Below are 12001 nucleotides of genomic sequence, written 5' to 3' on the forward strand. Positions count from 1 at the left end.
GAGTAGTAAATAGTCGAGGTTCATTTTGTGGCTAAATAACAACACCTATAATGTGAATGACTACACTGGAAATGGTAATGACAACTTTTTTGAAATGCAAAGAAAGTTGAGCTGTTCAACTGACCAGATTTAGTTATTTATGCTTGTTGTAGAAGGAGGGCCAAGTGAAGAAGTGAAGAATGGCTACATTTGTTTAGACGAGAATTTCTTAAGGGTGGGGAGAAGTTTAAGAACAAGCGAAAAAGGCATCAAAGGCATGGAAGCAGTTGACACCAGAGGAGCAGAAGAAATACAGTGATAGGGTGAAGCAATCAAGAAAGGAAGGGATGAAGAAGAAGAGGAAGAAAAAAGTGGCTTTTAGCACTCGTTGCTCGGTTCGGCAATTTAAGTCATTAGTGGACTTCATAAAAGATGATGAAGATTTGAAAGTGAGGGTACAAAATTTAGGCTTTGGCCATTTACTTGACATTGGATGTGAGAGACTCCCTCGTGACCTCATAGTATGTGTTCTCCGAGCATATGATCCGCCTACCCATCAATTTCTAATAAGAGGGATAATAAAGGAAATAGAAGCAAATGATGTTGCAAACTTGTTGGGTGTACCCCACACAGGGGAGAAGGTAAAAATGGACGTATGTGATGATGATGAGACATACCAGAGGTTGAAGGAGGAATTTGGTAAAGTCCCTTATACGAAGATACTCAATGACATTAAATCTGGGCAAAAGAAAGATGAGTTTGAGTTCCTGTTTATGCTGTACACACTTGGGAGTTTTTTAACTCCTACTTCACAAACAACTGTGAGTGACAAGCTAATAAGAGTCATGTGCTGTACCATGAAGGGATTTCACCAATTTGATTGGGCCACGTACATTGTGAAGCACTTGTGGAAAGAGATGGGAGATTATGTGAAAGTGTACACAAAAGCAAAGAAAGACGAAGATGAAGATGAAGGAAGCTGCAATGTGGGAGGATGCATCTACCTCCTGTTGGTATGTATTTCTGACTTATGCTTCTAAGTTATTGTTTTCTTTATTTGTGGAATTGGCAAGTTAATGATTTACTATTGTAGTTATATTTTGCTGAGCACTTCCCACTATCCAAAACTGTTGAGAGAGGGTCCCTAAATGCCATTCAATTCTGGACTGATGAGAGGATAAGGAAGCTGGAAAAGAAGGAGAGGGAAAGCAAGAGGGGTTTACTGTATAAGGGCAAGGGAAGTATGGATAGAAGTGGGAAGGATGAAGGAAAACGCAGAAGTGTGGCTCATTTACACCCGGTATGTGCTTTCATTACTAATTTTCATTCTCATTAGCAAATAATCTCATGAAAAAAGTGTTTACTCATTTTAAATTGTTTGCTGCAGGAGTTACAGAAGTTGCACGGACGATTGATGGCTCAGATCGAATTAAGCACTATGAGGCTTATAAGTGCAATGGAAGATGAGCTAGATAAGGTGCAGATAAGGATAGAGGAAAATAATGTGACCACAGATGATGAGGACCCTATTGACGTCCCAGATGATGATAAGGGAGATGATGATGCATTTGGCGATGAAGACTCCCATGATCATGATGGACATGAGTCTGATGACGAAGGTGATGATAGAGATGAGTTCCACGGGGGAGATGGTCAGGGAGACGATGATGCAACTGGCTCAGATAGGGGTGATGACATTGGTGTTGCAGCAGAAGGTGCAGACAAAGAAATTATGGAGTCTCCCCTGCCCTTGTCCCCCATGGACAAGGGATGTCAACTCCGGAGATCGCAAAGGGAGATGAAATCCGCTATCAATTCTCCATGGATTTTGACAAAGCCAACTAAGAGGCGAAAGAGGCCCATGGATGACAAGGACCGGTTTTATGACATAGTTTCCCGTATGTGTTCAAGCAAGGAGGGTGACATGTATGTACATATCCACTACCCACGTAATCATATTCATTACAATTTTGTGGTAATTGACTATATGCATAATGATATTGACAACATATTTTTAGGCCTTTGGTGAAAATCTCTGATGAAGATATCACTCGGGATCAGCTAAGGACACTTGGCGGAATTGAGAAAATAGGTAACCGGGTAAGTAGAATATTTGTGATGAGGTCATTTAATTGTTTAGTAGATGCTGCATTTTGGGTTCATCAAAACAATAATCTCTTTGCGTACAGCTGATGTCAACTGTGTGCAAGACTCTAATGGCTGATATGGAGAAGGAAGGGCAGGTGAAGCGGCACATTTTTTATGCTGATTTTATGGTAAGCTTGCTGAGATGTTAGTTTTTTGTCGATTGATATTGATAAATGACTAAAATGTTCATGTTTCAGGCAATAATGGCAGCTAACCCAAAGCTGTGGGATGCTACAAAACGGAAGAAACAATTTTTACCTGAAAATGTAGGCTACAACATAGGAGAATGTGATTTGATCTTTGGACCCACACTTGTTGGCGCTCACTGGTTCTGTGTTGTGCTTGAGCCTAGCACAATGAATTTCTATGTGCTGGACTCAATGAAGCCAAATTTAGAGGGTAAGAAGAAGAGCAAGAAGAAGGGTGTAATTATTGATGACATGACGACCGTCGTCACTGAATGTGTAAGGATAATGCAACTCATCTTCTATGATTGACATTTCATTTACCTTTTATTTACAATTGCGTAATGATATTGTGCAGAGGAATAGATTTTATGACATTATTGAGATAGTTAAGCCTAATGCCACTGGGAAGAAGAAAATGAGTGATATCATTTGGGCTCCTGTTCCGCAACAAACAATCTGTGAGTGGTTTATGTTGTTGATATTATTACGTCTCAAAGTAGCCCAATGTGTTATTTTCATTCTTTTACATCGTTGGTATGTTTTGATGTGCAGGCGAGACTGCGGTGTTCATGTATTAATATGGTTGAGTAAATGGAAGCCCGGTGAGATACTTCACTATACGGATGAACAAGTGGCTGAATTCCGACGAAACCTCATGTGGTGGCTAGTGAATCATGAGCTTAATTCAAGACGTGATGAAGCATTAAGCTTGCTTTCATCAACCCAAGCCACCACACTGACCAAAAGACGCCATCTGTGATAGGAGGAGACATTATGTAGATTAGGCATATAGTATTTGTAAAAGGAGTGTTAGTTTGAAGTCTTAATATTTGAAGTCTTATGTAGTTTGAAGTCTAAGTGGCTGCCAGTTGTTGGCCTAATTGCAATCCTTTTTGGGATAATTTGAGTAAAAGAGTTATGAAATTTACAACATGCCATGTGACTTCCGTGATGATAATCACAAGTTGATTATTTGTGCCCCAAATTACATCCACTTGGACCCAGGTTAACTACACAAGTAATAGGATTAACAACTTTCGGATTGAGAATTGCAACCTCTGTAATGATAGTTACGACATCGCTGTTGCCATTTGCATCTGAAGTCTTTCAAGCCCAAATCACTTTTTTGAATCCATTTTCGCTAGAATGACAACATTGGTAATGAAAATTACAACTTTTTTAATGATTGTTACCACCTCGCTATTCCTTTTTGCAATTGCATTTTCGTCCCCACGTATAAATTGTCAGAATTTCACAACCTGGGTAATGAAAATCACAACATTGTTAAGGGAAATTGCAACTATAGTAATGACATTTACCACTATGGTTTCCCCATTTGCATCCCCATGTTTAGGAAATTGTCCCATTTCCGGTTCCTTTAAGTCAATCCCACGCATCAAATTGTTCAGGAAATTTGACTACCCCCGTAATGATAATGACAACATGGGTAATGTTAATTGCAACATGAGTAACGACATTTACCAGTCTGCTTTTTCCATTTGCGGTTCCCTTAACTGAGACCCACGCATCAAATCTTCAGGAAATTTGACTACCCCCGTAATGATAATGACAACATGGGTAATGTTAATTGCAACTTGAGTAACGACATTTACCGGTCTGCTTTTCCCATTTGCGGTTCCCTTAACTGAGACCCACGCATCAAATTCTTCAGGAAATTGTACTACCCCCGTAATGATAATGACAACATTGGAAATGTTAATTGCAACTTCAGTAATGACATTTACCAGTCTGCTTTTCCCATTTCCGGTTCCTTTAAGTCAAACCCACGCATCAAATTCTTCAGGAAATTTGACTACCCCCGTAATGATAATGACAACATGGGTAATGTTAATTGCAACTTCAGTAATGACATTTACCAGTCTGCTTTTCCCATTTGCGGTTCCTTAACTGAGACCCACGCATCAAATTGTTCAGGAAATTGTACTACCCCCGTAATGATAATGACAACATTGGAATGTTAATTGCAACTTCCGTATGACATTTACCACTCTGCTTTTCCCATTTCCGGTTCCTTTAAGTCAAACCCACGCATCAAATTGTTCAGGAAATTGTACTACCCCCGTAATGATAATGACAACATGGGTAATGTTAATTGCAACTTGAGTAACGACATTTACCACTCTGCTTTTCCCATTTCCGGTTCCTTTAAGTCAAACTCACGCATCAAATTCTTCAGGAAATTGTACTACCCCCGTAATGATAATGACAACATTGGAAATGTTAATTGCAACTTCAGTTATGACATTTACCGGTCTGCTTTTCCCATTTCCGGTTCCTTTAAGTCAAACCCACGCATCAAATTGTTCAGGAAATTTTACTACCCCCGTAATGATAATGACAACATGGGTAATTTAATTGCAACTTTAGTGATGATATTTACCACTCTGCTTTTTCCACTTCCACTTCCTTTATTTCAAAGTCAAGTAACATATTTTCAGGGAGTTTCACTAGCCTGGAAATGATAATAACAACATTGGTAATGTGAATAACAACATCGTTGATGACATTAACCACTCCAGTCATACCCATTGGCAACTTCCACCATCTCCCTTGAGGGCATTAAACAAAAGGTCATCTGTGTTGCCAAAATAGCATAGAAGTACACCAAAAGAGCATCATAGGATGTCTGCATTAACATTTAGACTTTACTACATGTGTAATTGAATTTACCACTGAAGTGACAATATTTACCAAAAACCAGTAGGCCCATCACAGAAGGTACATAACTTATATTCAAATGACAAGTTAACAGTAAGATTAACCCACTACCTAATGTTTCGTCCCCATTCACATTACAAAACATATCCTACCCAGTGAATATCATTTACAAAAAGGATAGCCTACCCATCATACGATTTTTACATTAACATTCAGACTTTACTATATCTGTAATGGAATTGACCACTGACGTAATGATATTTACTAAAAACCAGTAGGCCCATGACAGAAGCTACATAACTGATATCCAAATGACAAGTTAACATTAGGATTAACCTACCGCCTAATGTTTTCTTGTCATTCAGATTACAGAACATCTCCTACCCAGTTAACATCATTAACAAAAAAGATAGCCTACCTATCAACCCTTCTCCCAAAAAAATTAAAAAGGGTTCAAGAGTCATTCCTTTCCTATAACAAAAAAATTACCCCTGTTGGTATTGACATGAAACCTTAAGTTGGGTTTGGATTCTTGCATGTTCTTCTTGTGTGGCCAACTTGCTGGCATGCACTACAATGGTAGACCTTCTTGTTTTGAAACTGCGACTCTTGCCTATTTATCCTAGGCCTTCCAGGTGGTCGACTAGTCAAAGGTGGTGCCAAAAACACTTGACTTGCTATATCTTGCAGCCGATAGTTATTAGGATTTGGCATGTCGATTGTCACCACTGGAGTCATCGTCCTACCATAAATCTTTTGTTGGGACGTAATCTTGTAGCATTCTTCAACAAAATCATACACATTGCAATTCAAGGCCTTGATAGCTGCACATGCATGTGGGCATGGGATGCCTGACATTTGCCAAGCTGCACAACTACATTCACCTTTTCCAAGATCAACATTAATGGCTCCTTTTGCTGTATGGACACACACCCTACCCCTTCCGTAAGGAACACTTAACATCTGTGCAGATCTCGCCACATTTTCCATCAATGTTGCATTTGTATTTGGGCCTACACCATTCTTCCATTTGCTCATTGCCATGCTTGCTGCATACATCTTCTTGGCTACTTTTTCACGATGCTCATGTATAAGTTGGGCAACATTATATCTTCTCTCCTTCAGCATCCACGCATTGAATGACTCTGCAAGGTTTGTTGTTATGTTGTCCCATCGTTTAAAAGGGAACTTGCTTAAGGCCCACTTGTGAATATCACCATGATTGACAAGCCATTCAAATAATTGGGAATTGAAGTGTCTCATGTTATCCATTGCTTGATCAAACTCTGTGTCAAGCCTTGCATATGCAATGGCATCTAGGAAATGCAGTCCATCCTCCCTTGTGTTGCCACTTGTCTTCCTTCTTCCTCTATTTAACTTGATCATTTGTGTACTGAAATTCTCCTTAACATGTCTGTAACAGTACGCATGTCGCTCACCTCCGAATATTGCTTGCACAGCACCTATAATTGCATTGTGTCGGTCTGAAATGATTGTTAATTGCATTGACCCAATTATCTCCTTGATCATATGTAAGAACCATGTCCAATCCTCAAGCGTCTCTCCCTTCACAATCGCAATGGCAAAAGGTAATAATTCGTTGTCCGCATCATAAGCCGACGCTGAAAGTAGTGTCCCCTTATACGGTCCACTTAAATGACTTCCATCAATATACAGTACATGTCTAGCACCAGCAATAAAACCCTCTATACAACACCCATAGGCTATGAATACACGCTCAAATCTGTTGTTCCTTGCAGCCACCCATTTTGCCACTGTTTTGTCATCGGTTTCCTTCAACCGGTCACATATCCATGGAATAAGCATGTAAGAATGATCAGGTCTGCCATGTATGTCCTCCAACGCTTTTTCCTTGGCCCTGTATGCTTGCTTATATGTCAACTTCACACCATAATCTCTTTCCAACCTCTTTTTTATATCATTTGGACGCATGTCTATATGATCCCTAACCTCTTCAATTATAATTGATGATGTCAAGCTAGCTGATCTACCATGTGTCACATGAAGATTGTCTTGGGCATTATGAACATGCTCATTTTTGAATGTCGTTACACGTAAAAATGCTGGAGTACTCTTTACAGCTGCTCTTGCACTGATCCTCCATGGACAACCTTCAACATTGCATTTGACATACATATGGGCATTAGAATTCTTCACATATTTATACTCAAATTTGTTTGCAATGCTGAATTTGTGTAGTTTCTTCTTGAAATCATCCGCATCTGGAAAAGTCTGCCTCAATCCTAACAATACTGTTTTCCATTTCAGGGAATTCATTCCTGGCAAAGGAGTTGGTGCACTCTCTACTGCATATGGCAGGCTAAGAACATTTTCAGCTGCTATGTAATTCACACATTCGACAGCATCCTCAATCATTGGCTCATCATTTTGCTGTGACAGTCCTGACAATTTTGACATGCTGCATGTATAATTACAACATTTGTTATGATATTAACAACAACATTATCGCAAGTAACAACTTCCATAATCCGAAACTTGTGACTTACCTGTTTCGATCAGCCACTTCTTCCTCCGTATTCTCATTACCTTTAGCTGCTACGTATACATGTGCATTACTATCATTATACTCAAATAGGTTGTCAACTTCATCATCATCAATAAGATCTATTAATATCCTATCATTCAAGCCCAATGTGTATTTAATGTCGCAACCATTACTATCTACACCAAACCATTCTCCTATCATAACCCTCAAATCTTCAAGCCTTATACCCTCCTTGATCACTCTTACCCTGACAGTTCCACCATAGTACTTAACTTCACCATCACCATTTTCTGCAAACTTCCCACCCACATGAAAGTAACAAGCAAGACGCTTTGAAGATGTTGACCCAATGTTAGATGTCATCAAAGCTACCTAACCTGCACCACAGAAGCATAAATCAATATTTTAGTTCCCCAATAATCAATTTCATTTATCAGGATTTCGAAACTTTTCTTGCGATTTCACAAAAAATGCAACACCCAAAATACGTCCGCGCACACTTGCTACATTGACAACTTAAATATGGGATTTCACAATTCCAATAATGAATTTGACAACACTGACCACCTCATGCTTACTGTTAGCCCTCAATCTTCATGCCCACGTTATCAGTTCCCACCATTTTTCATTTCCGATGTATCACTCTCTCATCCTGGTCAGATTCTTCATTTAAACCATCTACACTCATAAACCCATCCCCATTAGACCATGTACCAGTAAACCGACTTGAAAACCCAAACCCATCATTAAGCTCCACTTTCTTACGTAATACCCACGTTCAACCCCTCTCTCACTACAAACCAGGTTGCCCACAAAGCAATTCCACCGTAATGAATCAGATTTGTACAATGGTGAGAGTTGGAGGAGTAGATAACAGCATTTTAGGAGAAATTTTCCTTACCTTTTCCGTCTTCTCAGCGTTCGACTCTGCTCCACCTCCGTTTTCAGCTTCTCATCTCTCCCTCATGTTACGTGTCATGCCTTTGTCTTCATGAGTTCAGACTGATTCAGGGGCATTTCAGTCTTTTTGGCGAATTACTCAAATTCCAGATTGATACCCCATACCCATTTTGTCATTTCAGTAATTTACATGCCCATTTTGTCATTTTAGAATTCAACAGTCATTTTCTTGTCATTTTCCCTAATAATATAATAATTAAAAATTTGTGATAATAATGACTCTTTTTTATTTAAAATGTTATAAAAAAATTTCATTGTATAAAAATTAAAATAGGATAAAATTTTTTATATAAAAATTTCGCTCTCTCCCTCTTCTCTAAACTAAACAAAATACATTAAATTCAAAAAAAATTTAAAAAAATAACTGTTAAATTTTAAAATTTAAATTAAAAATTACTATAAAAATGTGTTGTTATTTATTTTTTGAGCGTAGTAATTTTTTTTACGAATATAATATCTAATACTGATTTAGAATTTTAAAATTTAACATTATTTATTTAGGATTTTTTTTTAAAAATTCCTCCCTTGTATTAAAACTTTCCTCCCCTTCTCTTTTCTTTTTTCCAATTAAAATCTCTCCCTTTCTTTTATCTTCTTACAGCTTTTCTTGAATCCCCAGACTTGAGTATTTGGAAAAGAAAATGCAAGGAGTCAACCGTGGCCAGCTTTGAGCGTCCTAGATTCGCTGGTGGTTCTTCTTTGAACGGAGGTCTGTTCGGCCATGTACAAGTTCATTATTCATATTCTTGCCAAAAAAAAAAAGGTTCATTATCCATATTTGTTGCAGACGTTTAATAAACTTCACACCATCAAAAGCAAATCAAAAGTTGTCTATACCATTGATTAATAAGCAACAAAATCAGAAGGGAAAACGAAGGAGTAGGAACAGGAACCCAAAGGGGGGGGGGGCCGCGTGCTTCCCATGAAACAGACCCCACGTTGGCCGTTGCTTTGTTCAAGTTCGAGTTTTGAGTATACCCAAATAAAGCACCCACAGAAAATAAACATTTAGAAGCATGGTACTTTGGAAGCTTGTTGAAGAGAAGGATATAGGAACAAATTTTTCAATCTTATATGGCTAGGCGATGTGGGCACGTCGTGACAAATGCACCGCTTACACCTTGAGTATGAGATGAAATCTGACAAAATAATTTAATAAATAACTGTAATAACTTTAGGCAACAGAAGAATTACAGCAACACACAACTTGTTTATAGCTCCCCAAGAGAAGCACAGGTTTTGCCCCAAGGCAAATTTATTTTCGTGCACTTCTCTGATCTGATTTTTCATCATACTAAGTGAACTTAAAGTGGAAACATATCTAGAACACAATCTCCACATATATGGTAAGACCTCAGCTCTACATGCTGATGCAAAAGCTTTCTCCGCCAAGCTACTCATAATCTATGGCAACTAAATACTCATGTTCAGACACACGGAACTATAGCTTCTGCATCCATATGTATAGTTCAGGCTATCACTTGACACATCAAAGTCTTTATTCAGAGTTTTAATGGTTCCCTCCGTAATGTAACTTGATGATGCCCCTAAAATTGGCAGGAGGTTCCAAGCCTCTGCCTCTGGCCCACAAGCCGTCGCTTGCGGCTAACAAAAGCCAGATTCAACAACCTCTGAAAATTCTCAAGAAATTGGTTCCACTTCTCTTCATCCATATCCGATAGCTTTACAAAACTACTACTTGCAGGCAACTCGTTCACAGTCCTGTTTCCAGATGACGTACTGGCCAAACAGCCAGTCTTTTGTTTTACACCCTGGTGTTGCCAACTTTTTTCACCAATATTAGCGTTTCTCATAGACACCGACAGCTTCGCAACATTAGGCACCCAATTTTCTTCAGGACTAGTGCATTCACCTGACCTTGGGGGCAACTCCTCTTCAATCTCTCCATCGTCCTCCATCACAATCTCCTCCAGTTTAGAAGAAAAAAGGGTTTCTCCCACTCCCAACCTTGGTTCCATGTTTGCCTGAGCTTATTTTTAGTTGCTTCTCTATATTTGCAGTATAGTCCAAATCATGATCCTCACAGTCTATATGAAACTGAATCACATCTTTGTCTCCTGGCTCTGCTTCAGGAGAAGAGAATTCTTCCTGATCTAACAGTTTCCTTGCTTCGATACATATAAGCTCAAACTCACTGGGCTCTTCATCATGACCCTTAAATTCCTGCTCATCATGTCACCAATTTCAGCTAGACAAAGACCAAAAGCTGCTGCCTCCTTAAGGAAGATTGTACAGAGAACCAAAATCCTCAAGCATGCTTCTCGAATAACAGGCACTTCCATCCTCAGTAATTCTGAGTCACGAAATGGATCTAGATTGTATATATAATCCAGCTCATCTTCTGAGAAAGGAATTGATGCCTGCGGCCAATGGATCCACTCAAAATAAGGATCTTCCAAGCTTTCAGGAAGGCAAAGACCATGATCGATAGGAACAAGCTCCACCTGGCCAAAACTTCCAACCTCATCAAGCTTCCTGACCAAAAGATTTCCCGCATGTCTGTCTGTGTTAAAAATTCGTATGTCCAAGATCCCTATCCTATGCACAGCAGAAACAGGAAAACTTGAAGTTCCATGATCACTTGCATCAAAATCATGAGGAACGTACTGTTGTAGGGATGCTATCTTGCTGGTCTGCTGTCTCCTCTGATGCATATTACCATTTACCCCACCATTTATGTTAAATATAGAATGTGTGATTTTTTTCACAAGGGCAGTAGGTGGCACGTCAGCAAAATTATCATGGTCAAGAAGGTAAGCTATGACTTCTCTGAACCCGGTCTCCCCAACACGCACAGAACGTTTCAATCCTGGCTGTCCAAGGGCTTTGCCAACAAAGCCTTTTGGGTTGTTTGGTGCATAAGGTTCCTCGTCTGTTGGTTTTACAATAGCAATATTTTCACCATGGCAGTTCCTAAAATAATAAGCACCTCCCAGTCCTCTCTGAATGGGGATTGGTTCAACACCAAATTTTAATGCTTTCATAATATCATCAACCAGTTGTTTGTTCTAGCAAATTGATCTGAGTAACCTAATATCTCAATTGGTCCACTCTGATCTCTCTGCTGAAGATCTCTACCAGTAGGTGACAGACATGGGGTAGATGAGCTCCTATGCAAAAAGTTCCTGGTGAGAAGAAGTGGAGAATCATTCCTAACTTCACTCAGATCATTTTTTAAGACCATATCACCACATATAAGTGAACTTTCCTCAGTTGGAACATTTAATGCAAGTCGTAGCTTAGTCTTCACAGTATGGGCATTGTCACTTCCATCTAACTCTATTCCCAAAACAGAGCCACTTTCCGTCTGCACAAATACTCGCCTCTTTCCAGAAGGCTTTCGTTCCATTCTTTTATTCCCACAATTCACCATTAGCAGGTCCCTTGAAGGTTGCAACAGCCATCTCAGCATGCATACAGGTATCCAGATCAGGATACGTGGAAGGAAAAGGAGAAGATGCAAACTTCAAAGGCCAGCAGCAGAGGTGACAGTGGCAGA

At 39.3% G+C, this 12001-nt stretch overlaps 2 protein-coding genes and 1 pseudogene across 2 annotated transcripts; 1 reads left to right on the forward strand and 2 right to left on the reverse strand.

The window, feature by feature from the left end:
* The first annotated feature begins 326 nt into the window (after positions 1–326).
* LOC114739012 (uncharacterized) lies at positions 327–3075 on the forward strand. Its single transcript, XM_028927074.1, has 8 exons — positions 327–992; positions 1073–1279; positions 1367–1905; positions 1998–2079; positions 2169–2255; positions 2325–2591; positions 2671–2780; positions 2868–3075. The coding sequence occupies exons 1-8, from the start codon at positions 327–329 to the stop codon at positions 3073–3075; spliced, it is 2166 nt and encodes a 721-aa protein (XP_028782907.1).
* A 2432-nt stretch (positions 3076–5507) lies between these two features.
* Positions 5508–7884, reverse strand: LOC114739013 (uncharacterized). The gene is made up of 2 exons (XM_028927075.1): positions 7523–7884; positions 5508–7434 (listed from the first exon to the last, which is right to left on the reverse strand). The coding sequence occupies exons 1-2, from the start codon at positions 7882–7884 to the stop codon at positions 5508–5510; spliced, it is 2289 nt and encodes a 762-aa protein (XP_028782908.1).
* Positions 7885–9773: 1889 nt separating this feature from the next.
* LOC114739014 (phosphatidylinositol 4-kinase gamma 5-like) lies at positions 9774–11978 on the reverse strand (annotated as a pseudogene).
* Positions 11979–12001: the final 23 nt, after the last annotated feature.

This window comes from Neltuma alba, unplaced genomic scaffold, assembly GCF_004799145.2.
Source record: "Neltuma alba isolate B1F8T4 unplaced genomic scaffold, ASM479914v2 tig00013739_pilon, whole genome shotgun sequence".
NCBI classification, from domain to species: Eukaryota; Viridiplantae; Streptophyta; class Magnoliopsida; order Fabales; family Fabaceae; genus Neltuma; species Neltuma alba.